This window comes from Pipistrellus kuhlii, unplaced genomic scaffold (assembly GCF_014108245.1).
Source record: "Pipistrellus kuhlii isolate mPipKuh1 unplaced genomic scaffold, mPipKuh1.p scaffold_m20_p_10, whole genome shotgun sequence".
Taxonomy (NCBI): domain Eukaryota; kingdom Metazoa; phylum Chordata; class Mammalia; order Chiroptera; family Vespertilionidae; genus Pipistrellus; species Pipistrellus kuhlii.
In genome coordinates this window covers 14,548,772-14,566,848 of record NW_023425405.1, presented here as the reverse complement: position 1 = coordinate 14,566,848, position 18,077 = coordinate 14,548,772, and the positions used below count along the sequence as shown (strand labels likewise).

General features: G+C 38.7%; 1 protein-coding gene across 2 annotated transcripts in view; it reads left to right on the top strand.

Moving 5' to 3' along the window:
* Positions 1–18,077, top strand: part of CHCHD3 (coiled-coil-helix-coiled-coil-helix domain containing 3) — a 253,270-nt gene that overhangs the window by 112,683 nt on the left and 122,510 nt on the right. The window contains exon 5 of one of the 2 annotated variants that reach the window (XM_045576849.1): positions 2,923–2,929. The exons of the other annotated variant lie outside the window; for it this stretch is intronic. Within the exon in view, the coding sequence (XP_045432805.1) occupies positions 2,923–2,929 (7 nt within the window). The remainder of the gene's footprint in view (positions 1–2,922; positions 2,930–18,077) is intronic. 2 annotated transcript variants of the gene reach the window in all.

Here is an 18,077-nt window from a genome sequence, read left to right as displayed (position 1 = left end):
AATGTAGTCCCAATGCGTGGTGGTGGGGTGAGCTGGGGGAACCTGGCTGCCTCCTTCATTGCTGTGCCCTTCCAGCAATGGTGACCAGCGGACCTCCAAGGTGTCTGCTCTGTGCCTCCACCTCACCTGGGATTAGTCACAGAGTATACCTTTCGCTTAGGAAAAAGGTAGTACCAGTTATTGGGTTTGTAGATAATGTGCTCTGCAACCCTAACTGAAGGGGGTGAGTCAGGAAAGCAAGGTCTAGGAAGTTAAGGGAAAGCAACCTGGCTTGATGGCTTTGTTTCTCTGAATGGAATGCTGATTATCAGATAACTGGCTGCACTTTATGCTGTGTCCCTGCCTAGGTCACTGGCTCAACTGCAGCTCCTACTGCCTACTCCTGCAGGAGTGCTCACTCAATCTCTCTGCTACATCTGGCTGAAGGGAGTGCCACCACAACCTGATTTTTCCCCTCTCTGAGCTGAATCCTGCAGTAAGCTCCCAGCTGCAGGGCTGTATCCATAGTTCCTTTGAGTTCTTCTCCCTCTCACCTTCTCGGTCACTCCCACTTGCCCACCTTTAGATGTTTCAATGCACAGATCTCTCAAACGTGTTTGTGTATTGACCAGGGAACTCTTTGTTGAATTATAGCTGTTCACATTGTTGATTCTTCAAAGGAAGAGACCAATGGGATCGCTCACACCACTGTTCCTCTGGTATCACTCCTGATGTTCATAATTTTTCTTTCTTACCCCCCTCCTCCGCCCACCTCATGATAAGCGTGCAGCACACGTACAGTGGCATCTTTACGTTGTTTCCATCATTCCTTGTCATGGTGATGACAAAATGTATTGAGTGCTTCAAACTTTTTAAAGCTTCTTGAGGAACTCAGTATATTATAAAGAAATGTGCTGAGTTCCAACCCTGAAGAAATCCAAAAGAACAAGTTCTAAATAATATCCTCCTTTAGAAGACAGCATATTTTAATTGGGTACCTCCCTCTTATAGATCACGGTTTCCAAAGTTTATCTATGGCTATACATGTACTCTCTATGTACATTACAATACTGCTTCTCCCACCCTCTCTTTTCTCTTTGATGTGTGTGTGTGTGTGTGTGTGTGTGTGTGTGTGTGTGTGTGTGTATGCGCCTTGGGAACATGTGCACCAGGCCTGTAGAGTGACACAACGAAAGCAGATTCTTGAAATAGTCAGGTTTTGTCCTTGTAAATGACATGGTACCAATGCATGCAGTGGATTAACATATGTTCACCCTGACAGAAATCTTTTGCTTGAAGTGAAAAAGCCTCTCGTCGATTCCAATTGCAGCCTAGGTGGCTGCTGCGGGTGGGAGTGCCTTGCCAGGATTGCAGGTTTCTCAAACTCACGTCTGCAGATATGTTTGTTACTTGATTCTCAGCTTTGAGTATATTATACTCTTGTCTTGGCATGCTCTTTTTTCCAGAAAACACCAGTTTTCATGTTTTTCTGGCTTTTTCTCAAGATTTATGGGTGAGCAGATTTAGTTTTTTGCCTGGTAAGTAGCAAAGCCTGTTTGAGTTCCCTAATCAATAATTGTAAAGTAACTAGAAATTGATCCATGCCAGTTGTAAATCCATCCATGCATTTCTGTTAATGTCTCATCCTAGAGAAGCTGTACAGAAGACATTTCTGTTCCGCCATTAGTGAAGGCAAGGCACAGGCAGGCAGCTGGGTATTAAGAGATATTCTTACCGTGTCCACAGTTCGCTACAAGGCAATGGGAGGCATTTGTCCAGATCTGTAGTATATGCACTGCAGGAGCCTGGAAAGGGTTCTGGGATATGAACATACACTAGTTTGGGGACTCAGAGCTCATCCTGCATCTAAGTGGAGTCATGATGTTTCTGCTAGGTTATGCCTCCCCTGAAATACAATTTTCACTGATTTGACATGGCCTCCCCCTTGTCTAAGTTTGGCTGGAAATTCTTATTTCCCCTCTCTTTCAAGATAGAATTAAGGGGGAAAGTGCTGAGGGTTTGATTGGTAAGATAAGATCACATGTCTGTTGTCTGGGCGAAAAGGATGCCATTTAATATCTGGGGAAGAAGAGCACACCTTCTCCTCTCCTACTTACCACGATGAGGACTCTGTTTGGCAGATTGCCCCCTAGTCACTGTGGAGATTTTATAAAGCCTAAGGTTCTCACTGGCCAGGGCACTTTCACTTTGAGAGGTCTCTTCAGTGCTTGTAGATTGCAGTATGCCGTCTCCTTTGCAGTAGCTTGGGAATAAGGGGGAAATAAACAGTTGTCATACAATAGAGTTCAAAACATGCTCTAAGTGACTGCAGGTGATGGGCTATATTGCCTGTCACTGATGAAATATACTGACGCGTCTACGCAAAGAATGTACCCATCTTTTTCAATCTTTAAAGTAAAGCTTTAATGATCGTTAATGTCCTGGGACATATTTACAATGTGATGTTTAATAGAATAAAAATCAGCATGCTCTTTAATATCTGAACAAACAGAAAGCATGGTATAGGATTTTAAAAGATATATTCTTTTTTCTTTAAATATATTTTATTGATTTTCTACAGAGAGAAAGGGAGAGATATAGAGAGCTAGAAACGTCGATGAGAGAGAAACATCGACCAGCTGCCTCTTGCACACCCCCTACTGGGGATGTGCCCGCAACCAAGGTATATGCCCTTGACCGGAATTGAACCTGGGACCTTTCAGTCTGTAGACTGACACTCTACCACTGAGCCAAACCGGTTTTGGCTTAAATGATATATTCTTTTTAAAACTACTTTACCATGTTTCCCTGATTCTCTTAATTGAATAATAAAAAAAAAAGACACCATCAGTCTAATTAATTGCTGTTTTTAAAACAGTTACACACACACACACACACACACACACACACACACACACGGAAAGGAAAGATTCAAAGGATAAGAACACTGGTGCCTTCTCCAGCCCGGCCCTGGTCTAGCGATTGTCTGGTCCTGGTGGGTGCCTGCCTCTCACGGAGATGCTTCTAGCAGGCTCCTGCAGCTCATGCCAGCACTCTTCCCACTCATAACGCTGATCAAATAACCCTCTGGTTTCCACATACTCGGCCTGCAGAAAAGGCCTGTTGTGGCTGGAGGTCCCATATGCCTGGTCTTCTTGGCAGATGTAATTTTTATTTTAAAGTGATAATTTGGTCTTTTAGTTGGCTTGTCTCTCCAAACCTCTGAGGCTGTTGACAAATGAAGCTTCTAAGTGTGCAGCACTAATGTCACCAACGTAATTAATTCCTTACCTGGAGCCTTTTGACAGGTAGCCTGATGCTGTTCCCAGTAATAGCCCCTGTGTCCTGTGCCAAGCAGCCACTCTTCTTTAAAACTTCATTGAGGAGAGGTAGTTAAGAAGGATGTGTTCCAGAGGGCATGCCCCAGGGTGTGAGATACACCAAGCCAGAGTGCACAGCCCACTTCACTGCTTTGCCCAGAAGCTGCTGCTAGGGACTGTAGAGATCACCCCACCTCACCCCCTCCTTCTGTTTGTGAAGACAGTGTCCCAGGACTCGGGGATAAAGTGACAACGGACAGAGGATTAGCCCCTAAATCTCTAGCTTCTCTTTCTGGGATGTTTTTCATCTTCCAGTGGTGATTATCAGATAGGCTTCAGGGGGTGCAGGCCAGAGAACACTAAGGCCAGGGCTCTTCCTACAAGTTGGGGCTGGCTTGGGGTTAGAAACCACACCGAGGATGGGGCATCTCCCTTCTGTGTAAGCCAGACACACAGAGGGCATTTGGGATAGAATACTCTTCGGTGGAGCTATGTGGAGGTACACTTATCCTCTGTGTTCCTTTGTATGTTACCTTTTTCTACCATTTACCTTCCTCCTCCCATAAGAGACTGAAGCAGCTGAGCAAAGATTAGTGTTGTGACTCCCGTGAAACTGGGGCCTTAATCTCTGTCAAATGCTAGGGAAGAGGCCCATGCCATTTGTCAGTTATCTACCAGGCCACTGCTATGACAGCTGAGATAGTATCAGTGGGTAAATGTCCCTGGCTTTCTCTTGTTTTTACCTTGAAATAAACAGGCAGAAATATGGTCATCGAACAATGATCATTCATAGACCCCATTGCATTATTTTAAATTTGCATTGGTTGTACTAATAAAGCTCTTATAATTTAAAACATATTTTGTCTATTATAACCAATCCCCATTGGCTTAGCCAGAGTGAACTTTTTATTTTTGCTTTTTCTTCAGTGTGTGTGTGTGTGTGTGCGCGCGCGCACGCATGCATTTCATTTGCTTGCACACATACCGGAGGGTAGCCATAATATTGAGTGCCATTTACAAAATACGGTAGTTAGGCTGCTCGGTGCCTTAGGAGCAGACAGTAGATATCCCTGATTTCTTTTACCTCCTCATGCTGGTATCTCTGCCTGGATGTTCTCCTCTGCTTTTTCTCCCACTTCCAGCCTCTTCATTTAAATTTTGCTTTTTATTTCAAAGCATAGCATAAATACCTCTTTTGTAAAGCCATCCTGATTTTCTAATTCAGAAGCGATCACAACCTTTCCATATTTCCAAAACCCTTTGTTCCTAAGTCTATTACAACTACGGCGATGCTATAATTTATCACCCAAACAGGGAAAGTGGAAGGAGGCACCATTAATTAATTATATCAGGGCAGCATATAAACTGGGATGTTCTAGGGAAGCCAGGATATGTGGTCACCCTAGTTATGACCTTTATTCCCTGTTTGAGTGAAGTAGGACTGGTCAAGTTTGTGTTCATCTCCCATTTTAGAATGTAAATTCCATGATAGGGGTAGGAGAGGCAGAAAAGAACTGGGCCGTTGATGTTTTCATTTCCACACGGATTCACACTCAGTAGGAGCCAAACGATGCTCACTGAAATGAAATTTAGGCTGTCCACAATGGTTCTCAGAAGTTGAGCGGGCCCGCTGGGACCTCCAGGATAGCTATAAGAAAACCGGGCTGATAGACAAAGTTGGGGCCAGGCAGAGTCAGCGGAGGGGACTCCTGGGTTGTCCAATGGTCTGGTTCTTGGGGCAATGGCCATTTGGGCCCATTCTGGGCTGCTATGGCCAACCAATAACAGGCCTCTTCTTAAGGTGGAACATGACCATGGTTGATGTTCCTGGGTGCAGCCATCTAGGTGGATATAGGACCCTACTTGGGGTAAGGCAGATAAGTGGAGGGCCCTGTTCCTACATGTGGCGGTTGGTTAGTATCTTCATTAAACTTGAACACCTGACAATATATTAAATTCAGTGCACTTGAGAAGGTTATAATCACTAGCAAGGCTGTTAAAAAGTTGGGTAGAGGACTCCATAAAGTTCTTTAATAGACTAGGTGTCTCTGACAGATTTTCTTGATGAAGAGTCTAGTTGACATTAGTTCATGGGCTTTGACCTTTGAATGAAGCACTTGCCATTTAAATAGTCCTTTTCGCTGTCCAGTTGGTATAATGAAGGGAGGTACTGAATATAATGTTGAGTTTATTACTGCATAACTCTAAAATAAGTAAATAATGGTTACATTGACTTCTACTTTATAGAAGGCTTTAAGAGACCACTTTTGAATACTTCAATTGTCTTTCTAGAGGTGCAGTATTTTACCGTCACCTCCTCTGTTATCATTATTTTTTAGTGCCTGGAGGTCAACTCCTGTTGCAAAGGTGGCCTCTTGGAATCTTTTTGTGAGTAATGAGCATTTGGTTTTAGACTTCAAGGGCAGGTTGTTAATACAGACTTTTGAGCCTAGGGTATTATAACACTTTTTGTCAGACACTTATGCTCAGCAAAGTCTATAAGGCACAAGTTTATTGTATTTCCTATGAACGTGAACTTCCCATCTATCCATTTAGGGCTATCTTGAGTGCTTTCTTTTCTGTAGTTAAAAATCCCTTAGGTTTGATATTACTTTCCTGGACAGGATTGTTTATTGTTTAATCCTTGGCTACACTTTCCTGTCCTTCACTTGCTCTTGTAAAATCAGTAGCTGATTTTAAAGCTCTGAATTTTGCCCCAGCCTCTTTTTCTCTGTCCACTGTGGGTGCAGGTAGAAATGGAAAAGCTGTGATTCTAAGGTGGAGGTTCCCAAGTCTAGCTGGTCACCAGGGTCCTCATGCACCAGTGGACTAAGGCTTACAGGGTAGGACCTGGGAAAGTTTTTTGTTTTTTAAAAACACGATTCTCTGAGCTCTCATTGTGCATGGCAGATGCTTGAGATAAGGGAGGCATCCTTCTCTTACTGGTGCTGGGAGCCCTGTCTGTGATTAGATGACTTTGATGTGAGCCTAGTAAGCTGTTTGTTAGTGTGCAAAGGCCTCAGTGCCTGCATTGATCTTCAAACTTCCACCACATTATCCTATATAATAAAAGCCTAATATGCAAATAGACCAAATGGCAGAATGACCAGTCGCTATAAGGTGCACTGACCATCAGGGGGCTCTCAATGCAGGAGCAACCACTAGCCTGCAAGGCCAGCCCCAAAGTGGTTGCCAGCGGGCCCCTTCTCCCCCAATCGCCCCGTTGGTCACCTTGCAGAAAGAGGCAGCCGTGGCAGTGGAGGGTGGGGCTGGCAAAGGTGGGTGCCAGCAGGGGAGGGGAGGGCATAATCGCTCCACTGGTCGCTCCACACATCAGCCCTGATAGCTGGCCAGGCCTAGTGATCCTACCTGTGCAATTTTGTGCACTGGACCTCTAGTGCAATTATAAAATTTGTACTAAACATGCCATACACCAGTCATATTCTTTATATTTTTTGTTAGGATTTAAAGAAGCTTTCCCCACCCTCCTTCCTCCTGCTTTTTGCCCCCTTGCTGCAACTTCATTCTTATTTGGTCTGAGAAAAGCTCCAGCCTCAGAAACCCGACTTCTAGGCTCTTCAACTCACCAGCTTGTGAGATGCAGCCAGTCACCTCCCATTGTCTGAGTCTCAGTTTCTTCTTTTCCAAAATCAGTGTGGCATCTTCTGGATCGCCATCTCAGTGGGACCCAGTGGGCTAATGTGTGCACCTACTTTGTAAAAATGCAACGCTGTATTGCTCAGTTCCCACAGTGGCTGGATCAGTGTTTGTCCTTAAAATGGATGACCAACAAACACCCTAAATGGGCTACAGACAGAAGAATTTTGGAATAATGGTGTGTTTCCATTCCCTCTTCCCAAACCATTCTCTTCTTCCCCCTGTACCTCTCTGAAGCTAGGATTTCTACTTCTTGCTTGTTTCCCCCCATAACCCCCTCCCCTTGCTTATTTCCTAGGAAATTTAGGACTTGGTCTGCTTGCACTTGTGTCAGGTGTTGGAGACCCACCAAGCTCCTGAGCACATGGAACTTTCTCCTTGGCCTTTTCAGAGGTTTAAATCCAATCACATTGGTAAAACAATATCTTACTACTTCTGATTTTCCTAATTATCATGCAGATAAACAGTGGGGATTGTGACATTAGAATAAGTGAGTGGCTTATGATTTTTTGCCTCAGAAAGAGAAACTCTTGCTGTTTCTCTCCCCCTTGAGCAATGCAGCAGTAATAAATGAGCAAGTTCAGAGCACTTTATGATGGATAGTTAATGGGGCTGTGCCTCAGCCAACAGGCCTGTTTCCACAGCATCTGTCACAATTCAGAGTCATTAGCATACCTTTAATGGTTTCTTTTCAAAATAATTTCTACTAGCGCATTTAAAATGCATCAGGAAAAATATTGAGTTGTAGAAATGAGGAATTTTAAATGTAGACAAATGGTTTTCATTCTCTCAGATATAATTTTAACAAAATTGAGATACCACCACATAGCAACATACTATAGAGCACAACACAATTGACAGCATTTAATGTACTATCTGGGAATTATTCTAAAACAGTTAATTAAAAAACATATTATTTAGTAAAAATTTTAATTTAAAAAATTGTAGGGGTTCTTAGCACCCCTGACCTCACCACAGGCCTTCTTCTGCTGTGCTTGCACTGTCCATTGGCTGACTGTCTTTCACACTGTTTTATGATCAATCATGGAATCGATGTTATTCTCAGGCTATAAGATAAAAAATGTTTTATTGGGTTCATGTCATTTTTGTATAACATGGGTAAATATTAGGCTTGTTTATTTAGTTGTGAGGGAGAAATGTCAACAGCAGGTGAGAGGAAATCTTTATTAGACTTTTAAATATGAATATTTACAATGACATATATTAAAAAAAAAAGTGACTTTCTTTACTTTTTAAACATGAAAGCCAAACTACACTCGAGTGTGTATACATAGCTACTTGATAATAGTTCCTTGTATTTGTAAAGGATCTTATTTAAATCTACTTATTATGTGTGGGCGGTTTTCATATTTTATGTCTACAATAGCACTGTGGAGTAAGTGGGACCACATATTACCCCATATTAGGAGTAGTAGGCAATTTAACTACTACTAATTCAAATTGTGAACTTCTAGGAGGAAAGCCAGTATGGTTAAGTTTATACAGCTGATGATTGGAGGGGCCAGGGCTTTTGACTTGTTTCTTTTAATCTTAAAAAAATAAATAAATAAAATAAAATCAAATGTTGTTTTAACTATTCTGTGATCCTCTAGAATGACTTTTATAGCCTCACAATATTAACACTTGCACACAACACTTTTAGATCATTTTGGAGATACTTTTTTTTTTTTTTCTATATCCTTTTCTTAGTACTTTGGAATAAAATAATTTGATTTTCAAAGATCTTAAGTCATATTTGATTAACTCTAGGGTCTGGGTATTTTTATTTTATTTTATTTGTTTGAAATATTGATACTAGATGAGGTCATTTATTCATTGTTCTAGATTTTTTTAAAAAATGGACTATTTAGCATTTTGAACCAGTTGACTGAATTGGGGAAGGAAATATATTTTCCATTTCTGGAGGACATCTGACACATTTTTTGTGTTCTTAACATTTACTGTTAAACTACTTAGGCAAATAAATAAAAGTCTTAAAAAGCTGAAACTCATAATTTTAAGCTTTATGTTATTATGTGTTTGTGGTTAGTGCTCATCCCTAGGGTCCAAGAAAGCATATTTTCAGATTCCAGTTCCTAGTTCCAGACTACAGGACCGAGTGGGGGAAAGAGAGAAGTTGGGGTATAGCCCCTTTAGTTGAGGATGAGTTCTGGAAGGTGCACACATCATATCTCATCACATTCTGATGGTTAGAACTTAGCTACCTGTCCACAACCACCATCAAGGGAAGCTAGAAAAACATTTTTTTTCTTCCTGCTAGGATGATAATGAGTCCTGCTAACCATAAGAAGCCTTGCTATAGATAAAGATGTCATGGATATTATGAGGAGTTATCAGTCTGCCAGAGAGAATCACATTGCCTTCAAAACTGATGTTTGAGCTTTTCACTGTAAAGCCAGTTTAAGAAGTGTTTAGATATTTAACATTTCTTGACAACTTCTTTGCGATTAAAATCATATTGACTTTTTTTTAATAGGTGGCAAACATGCTGTCATTCTCTATTATGATGTGTTAACATGTAGAGGAAGAGAGAAAAGAAAGTGGGAAAAGGAATAACAGAAAAAATTCCCATATCTTTTCCAAAGCAGGATTCAAAAAAATATCTAGTCTTTAAAAATGGATAGATAGCTACTTCCAGAATTTGTTAGGAAAATGGCATTTAGATCAAGAAGCAAAGACACTCTTGAAATTCTTCTCTCATATTAGTGACACTCTTACTTACTAGATAGTGGGAAATGCCATCTTTATCTCAGACCGAGCTTCTCGCTTAGAATTTACATTCCCAAGTCAAAGAACACTGTCACTGAGAGTTTTCCATGAGCAGCTGTGATGGTAAATGAGACCATGCACTGAAGCCTGTGCTGCGGACTCCTGAAACTAAGTCGAAGGCCTGATCTCACAGGCTGGAGCTTAGATACTCCTGGTTCAAAGCTTAGAAATTACAATTCTTGGTGGGGGAGAAGCAATCATAAGTTTTCTTTCTTCTGTAGTCAGGGAGGTGAGAGAGACCTCTTTAAAATTTTTTAATTGAATTTATTGGAGTGACATTGGTTATTAAAATTATATAGGCTTTAGGTGTACAATTCCATAATACACCATCTTTATATTGTATTGTGTGCCCAGCACCCCAGATCCAGTCTCCTTCCATCTCCATTTATCCCCCCTTTGCCTCTTCTACCTCTCCCTCAAGGCTTTCTCTCTAGTAATTACCATACTTTTATGTGTGTCTCTGAGTTTTTTGTTTTCCTCTGTTCTTTTTTTTTTTTTTTTTTTTCTTTTCTTTTCTTAATCCCTTCACCTTTTCACCTAGTTCCCATAACCACCCTCTCCTCTGGCAGCTGTCATTATGTTGTCTGATAGGCACTTGGTTGTTATAAATAATACTGCAGTGAATTAGGGGTGCATATATTCTTTTGAATTAATGTTTTGGGTTTCTTCAGATATATTTTCAGAAATGAGATCACTGGATCCTAAGGCAGTTCCATTTTAAAGTTTTGAGGAAATTCCATACTGCTTTCCTCAGTAGCTGCACCAGTCTGCATTCCCACCAGCCATGCACCAGGGTTTCCTTTTCTCTGCATCCTCCCCAGCACTATCAGACAGGTGTGAAGTGCTATCTCATTGTGTTTTTTATTGTTAACAGTTACAGATGACTCCCATTTACCCCCCACTTTGCCCCCTCTCCCTTCTTAGGCCTTTTCCACATTATTGTGTCTATGGGCTATGCATCTGTGCATATATATATATTCTTTGATTAATCTCTTTCAGCCACTCCCCGCTTCCCATCTGAGGTTTGTCAGTCTGTTCCATGTATCTTTGCCTCTGGTCCCTTTTTGTTCCTCAGTTTATTTTGTTCATTAGATTCTACTTATGAGTGAGATTATGCGATATTTGCCTTTCTCTGACTGGCTTATTTCACTTAGTGTAATACTCTCCAGGTCCATTCATGCTGTTCCAAAGGGCAAGAGTTCCTTCTTTTTTATAGCCCATAGTATTCCATTGTGTAAATGTACCGTCTTTTTAATCCACTTATCTACTGATGGGCACACAGGCTGTTTACAGATCTTGGCTATGGTAAATAATGCTGTTGTGAACACAAGGATGCATATATTCTTTCTGATTGGTGTTTCGGGTTTCTTAGGATATATTCCCAGTAGTGTGATTGCTGGGTAAAATGGCAATTCCATTTTTAATCTTTTGAGGTAACTCCATACTGCCTTCCACAGTCTGTATTCCCACCAACAGTACACCAGGGTTCCCTTTTTGATGGCCATTCAGATGTGAGGTGATATCTCATTGTGGTTTTAATTTGCACTTCTCTGAAGATTAGTGATGTTCAACACTTCATGTCTATTGGCCATCTGTATGTCTCTTTGGAGAAGTGTCTATTCAGGTCCACTGCCCATTTTTAAATAGGATTGTTTGTTCTTTTGATGTTGAGTTGTATAATTTCTCTATAAATTTTGAATATGAACCCTTGTCGGATGTATCATTGTCAAATATCTTCTCCCATTCAGTAGGTTCTCTTTTCTCTTTTCATTTTGTTGACCGTTTCCTTTGCTGTGCAAGGATGTTTTAGTTCAGTATAGTCCCATTTGTTTATTTTTTGTCTTCTTGCTGAGGAGATGTATCAGAAAAATTATTGCTATGAGAAAATGTCCCAGATTTTATTGCCTATGCTTTTTTTTTTTTTTTTTTTTTTTTTGCATATTCATGGTTTTAAGTCTAACATTTAAGTCTTTAATCTATTTTGGGTTTAATGGCATTATCTTTTTATGGTATAGAAAGGTCGTCTAGTTTCTGTTTTTGTGTTTTTTGCATGTATCTGTTTAATTTTCCCAGCACCATTTATTGAATAGACTATCTTTATCCCATTGTCTATTCTTCCTCCTTTGCAAAATATAAATTGAGCATAAAGGCATGGGTTTACTTCTGGGTTCTCTATTCTGAGAGCCCACACATATTGACATTTGATTATATATATATATATATATATATATATATATATATATATATATATATTTGAAAACACCAAGCACTGTATTTTCCCAGGTACTGTGGTGATTAAAAAGTTGTCAGTAAAATCTAGACTCTTGAAAAGGGGTGATGGACCAAATGGAATTCTAATTACTTATTTCAACACATTTCTCTTTCATTTGAATCTTTGAAGAGAAAAGTGAAAAGCAATATTATCCTTGAGAAATTATCTCTCTGCATCTAAACAGCCATTTTTAATTACAGAAAATGTCTTCAAAATCTGTTTTGCCATTTTAAAGTTTTAGCTGTGAGAAAGTCAATTGTCAGTTGTGTAATGGAGGGGAAATTTTTTATATACATTATTTTGAGTAGACACATACGTTATTTGAACTTTAGTGGCTGATTTTCCTCTTTAAATTTGGGATCATTATTGGTCATATGAACACCAAAGAGTCTCTTCTATTAACCCATTTTTGCCTGCAGAAGTGTGACTACATTTATTGAGAATTGTGTGAACACAAAACAAAATCACACATTATAGTTATTTCTTCTAAAGGAGTCTCCTGTGGAAACAGTAATATTTATTCTACTAGAACTACCCCTTTTTACAGTCTCCCTCTAATGCAGTGGTTATCAACCTTTCTAATGCCATGACACTTTAATACAGTGCCTCATGTTGTGGTGACCCCCAACCATAAAATTATTTTCATTGCTACTTCATAACTGTAATTTTGCTACTGTTATGAATTGTAATGTAAATATATGCATTTTCCAATGGTCTTAGGCTCTATAGCAGTGGTTCTTTTTTATTTTTCATTCTTGGTGGCCATCAAGTTTTGTGTTTTTTTTTTCTTTCCCCAAACTTCTTGTACATAATTTTAAAAGAAAGTCAACATGTGATTGAATTTTTCTGGCCCTGGCCAGATACCTCAGTTAGAGCATCATCCCAATACACTAAAGTTACAAATTTGATCTCTAGTCAGAGCATGCACAAGAAGCAACCAATGAGTGTATCAATAAATGGAACAAGTGAATGTTTCTCTCTCTTAAATCAATAAATATATTTTTAAAAAGATGTGATTGAATTTTCTTTATTAAAAAGAAAAAGAAATTGATATAAAAGCCAAATTGGCGTACTTACATACTGAGATATTAGACCTTTTGTTTTTGATTATTACATGGTTTATTGAATTTAATTTTTTATTAATGAAGTTATGCCTTCAACTTTGATAACACATAATAAATTCAAGCATTTAGTTGTGATAGCTATACTTATAGGAAAGTTATTTTATTAGTGTATCCTTTAGTCTATTTTCTTTAAAAATCATTTATTTTAAAATAGCAATAGCCTTCATTAGATTTTCTAGTGTTTTCTGGAGTTGTCTGTTTTATAAATAAATACTCACTAGTTCTTCTTTTAAAAAAATATATATATTTTATTGATTTTTCACAGAGAGAAAGGGAGAGGGATAGAGAGCTAGAAACATCGATGAGAGAGATGCATCAACCAGCTGCCTCCTGCACACTCCCACCAGGGATGTGCCCGCAACCAACCTACATGCCCTTGACTGGAATCAAACGTGGGACCTTTCAGTCTTCAGACCAACGCTCTATCCACTGAGCCAAATTGGTTTTGGCTACTCACTAGTTCTTGAGAATTAGTAAAAGTTTATGTTTCTTTGGCAAAAAAAAAAAAAAAAAAAAAAATGCTGACTCACATACTCTTTGGAACAATAAAAGAACATAAAGTGTAGTGGCTTGGCAAAAGTTTCAGGATGGCGTAAAAGTTACTGTGTATTTGAACATTAAAAAACAAACAAATAAATAATAAAATTGAGATATTTCCTATTAAAGACCTTATCTAAACACATAATGTTCACTCATTCATTTATTCATTTGATGAATGTAACAGATTATAAGTTCAGTGATAGAAATCTAACTTTGCATTAAATAGAATCTATTTTTTTGGAACTCAGTCTAATTGATATGTACTAATTTTTACTCTTTCTGTATATTTATAAGTTTGAATACAAGACAAATAATTTTTGGGTAGGAATTCTTGGAGTTAACTCTCAGTGACCTGTAACAATGAAAGACTTAAAATTTGCCATTTCCAATTGGATGAAGTGCCAAGTGATATGAGAGTTCAATTTCAAAAGAGCTTAATCCTCTCAGGAAAACTGAGCAAGGTCACAAGAAGAGTGGCGCGCCAGGCCTTGTGCAGGCAGACCGTGGAGGTATTGGGGGTCGCTTCCAGACCACCACAGTAGAGCAACTCTTGCAATAAAGCAGGTCGTAATCTTTTTGCTGTGGAGGGTCTTATCTTCAATTTGTAAAAAAATGCAACATTTCTGAAGACCAGTTACTCATGGTATTCCTGTTGTCTAAAACGACTGGTTTTCTCAACAAGTATTTAATTAGTGCCTACTCTATGCCAGGCTCTTATTTTCACCAAGTCACTAAAGTTTTTAGTTAAATTATTCCCCTATAGTTTAATGAGGATATCTTATCAAGACCAACTATAGTAACCATCAGCATTATTTTTTAATGTTGGATATAGTATGTGTAGTTTTTATTCAGTTTATAATTATTAAATAGCTGTTTGGAGAGTTGTGGCTACAGATGGTTTTGTTTATTATTTTCCATAAAAATGTTTATATGGCCTTGTGAATCTGCCCTCTGAAAGATATGCTTCATGGAATCACAAGTGTTTATTAGTATAATTGCTAACTGGTCTTTCTTTCTTTTTTTTAATACTTTTTATTGATTTTTTACAGTGTGGAATGGAGAGGGATAGAGAGTTAGAAACATCGATGATAGAGAAACATCAACAGCTGCCTCCTGCATAACCCCACTGGGGATGTGCCCGAAACCAAGGTACATGCCCTTGAAGAGAATCGAACCTGGGACCCTTCAGTCCACAGACTGATGGTCTGTCCACTGAGCCAAACCAGTTAGGGCTGGTGTTTCTTTATGTAGATTGTGCTGTTTTCAAACTTAATTCAGAAAATCTATGAGCATCTTTTGTGTGCCAAGTACATTTAGTTGATCTTTAATATTTACCTAAAGTAGCTTAATATTTCTTATTAAAAGTTCTTTGAAAACCAAATTTTATTTAAGTTTGCTTAAATTGGTATTATATAAGTGATTGCCTATTCTTCATATTAATGTTATATTTCCAGTTTGCTCTTTTACCTTTTCCCTTCTCTTGCTTCTTATATATCACTCTTGAAGTAAAGAAGTATGGAGTCATTTAATCACATATACAATATTTTAAATTTTAATAGAGAATAGGAATTCATCTTAGTGCTTGGCAACCCCATTAATGTAAATGTGTGTGTGTGTGTGTGTGTGTGTGTGTGTGTGTGTAGAAAGATAGATGTGTGTGTGTGTAAATTTTTATTCAGTTATATTTATTTGACATATTGTATCACACCTAGGTTTTCTAGACAGTTTTATCATTATCAGTTTTTAAAATAATTTATTTATTCTCCTTAGAAGTATCTTGGTTATTTTACACCAAGTTCTAAAGCAAATTTAAAACTGTTTCTGACCTTTGAATTCTGATCACTTAGGTATATTTACCAATTCTTTTTTTTGTTTGTTTGTTTGTTAATCCTCACCAGAGGATATTTTTTTACATTAATTTTTTAGAGAGAGTGCATGGGAGGAAGGGAGGTGAAGGGAGAGAGAAAGGTTGAACCTGCAACCCAGGTATGTGACCTCGATTGGTACTCGAACCTATGATCCTTTGGTGCACGGGCCAACACTCTTAAGCACTAAACCACACCAACCAGGGCTATATTAATCAATTCTTGAACCAATACCACACTTGTAAAATTATTGTAGATTTACACTTGACAAAATATTTGTCAAGGCAATTTCCCAGTTATAATTAATTTTCAAGATTTTTTATTAATATGATTCATCACAATGAACATTAATTTCTTCATTTAATAGACAAGCCCCTTTGTTATTCTTTGCTCATTAAAATACCTTTATGCAGTATTTGGAATGTATATGTAAATAGGAATTTTTGTGCTTTGAATATTACTTTAGACACTAGGTGGTTTATTCTTTAAAAGATCTATTTATGCTTATTCCTTTTTCTTTCTCATTTCTTTTCTCATTGTTTGCTTGAGTGCCTTCTCTCTATTTGCCACCAGATTCTTGATTATTTTTGCATGGTTGGTTGTTTTGCAAACCTTGCAGCCAATCAAATACCTAGTGTTGGATTTTTGCTATTGATAAATAACAATAGTTTGTTAATTATTGATGTTCACCTATAGCTCAAGTTATTGAACCAACTTTTCCTGTTTTCATTATGAAGAAAATTACTTCATAATGAAAATGTTTACCTTTTCATTGGACATTTGTATCTTATATTTTTCTCTCCTTGTTTTAGCGTTGTTGTTATACATGATGTTCAAGTCTACAACACCAGTCTAGATCCCATTGTACCATTTTTGGCTCTTCATTGTATTTCATATAGATATCGTCTTTTAATATCAGAAACACAGGAGAAAGTATCTAAAAATTCTTTGGATGTATAAAGCCATGGGACTCAATGATGTGAAATTATAGTGGATTCTTAGTATCTTCCGAGAATTGCAGTTATTAACACTGTGAGTAATTTTCTTTCTTTCTTAACTTGTAGTTAGAGAACAATTTAGAAAATTGATGCTTCTGTCAAAAATCTGGATGAGCAGGATACAGGCTACAACAGCCAGTACCCCACAACTTTCACTAACTGTGAAAAGAGGCATCTATTTTATACTCCATTAAACTGTTACACATCATAAATAATTTATTTCAACGCTTGTTCTCATCTGTATCCAGGATGATCAACTAGTCACTATAAGGATGCCCTCTAACAAATATAATAGCCTTGTGTTACTGCCCACCTTCTCTCTTCTAGAAAGACCTGTCCACCTCGTGAGCAGTCCCAGCCAACAAATGCAGGCCTAGAGTTGTTATAGGGATCCAGAGGAGCCACTTCAGGAAATCATATGACTTGGGGTGATTTGCTCCCTAGTTCTCCTTTTCTTCAAACACGTTGTTTTGGCCATGATTCAGTCTTTCTTAGTCTATTTTCTCATCATTCCAATGAGCATAGGTACTTTAGAGGGCTATTTTGAGAATTCAAAGAGATAAGTGAAAGTGCTTTGTAAACTGTTATTTCTATACTCATTAAATTTCTATAGTTAACTGTTCCTGTACTTATTTTGGCAATATTAGGAAGGATTGGCAGATCTACACAAAAACTTCACAGGTGGACATGGGGAGCCCAGAGCTGTTCTTGACCATCTCCCACCTTGTTCTGTTCTTTTTATAAGAATCTCTTGCCTCCTTGACCAGATTCCTGCCCTGTCTGATCACCCCCCTCTTCCCCACCACCAGGGAGTTGGCCAAAGAACAGTTGGAAAAGCAGGGGAGATGGTGTAATTGAAAAGAACAGACAGTAATGAGTTTCTAATTTCTGGTGTCTCTAGACATATAGGGAACCCAACATCACCAGGAAGTGGGCAATTGATTTATAAAGGCGGAAGGCTATAGGTTGTTGAGTGAGGAGAGAGAGAAAGGAGATGAGGTTGTGATGGAAGAGATGATACCCATTTAATATATTTCTTAACAAATTTGTTTATTCTCCCTCTGCCCCAGACAGTCCATGGAAGATGCAACAAACCCTTTGAAGGATGTAAATAATGGGGTCTGTGTCTATTAGAAGCTGTCACAGTAACCAGGGGGAAATGACTGCTAGCAGCAGCCTAGCACTAAAGGACGAGACCAAATATAAAAAGTGGGAACATTATTACAGTACCTCAATGTGAATATGCCCTTGGGTGATCTCGATTCATCCATGAAACAGAAAACGCAGAATCACTTCATGCCTTTCCGTCCGTTTGCCTGTAAGGATACAGGGAAATGAAATACTCCGGGGAAAGGTTTCCCTTACAGAGGGCCACCAGTGTAATCAGGGATTTAGGATGCATGAAGGGATAAGCCTGGGTTAGACAGAAAATGCACTTTATTTCCCAGGGATGCCAGCTAATTGAGTTGCACCCCAAATATTGAACCAAACACATACATACATATACATCTAGCTTCTGTGTGCTGAGAGGT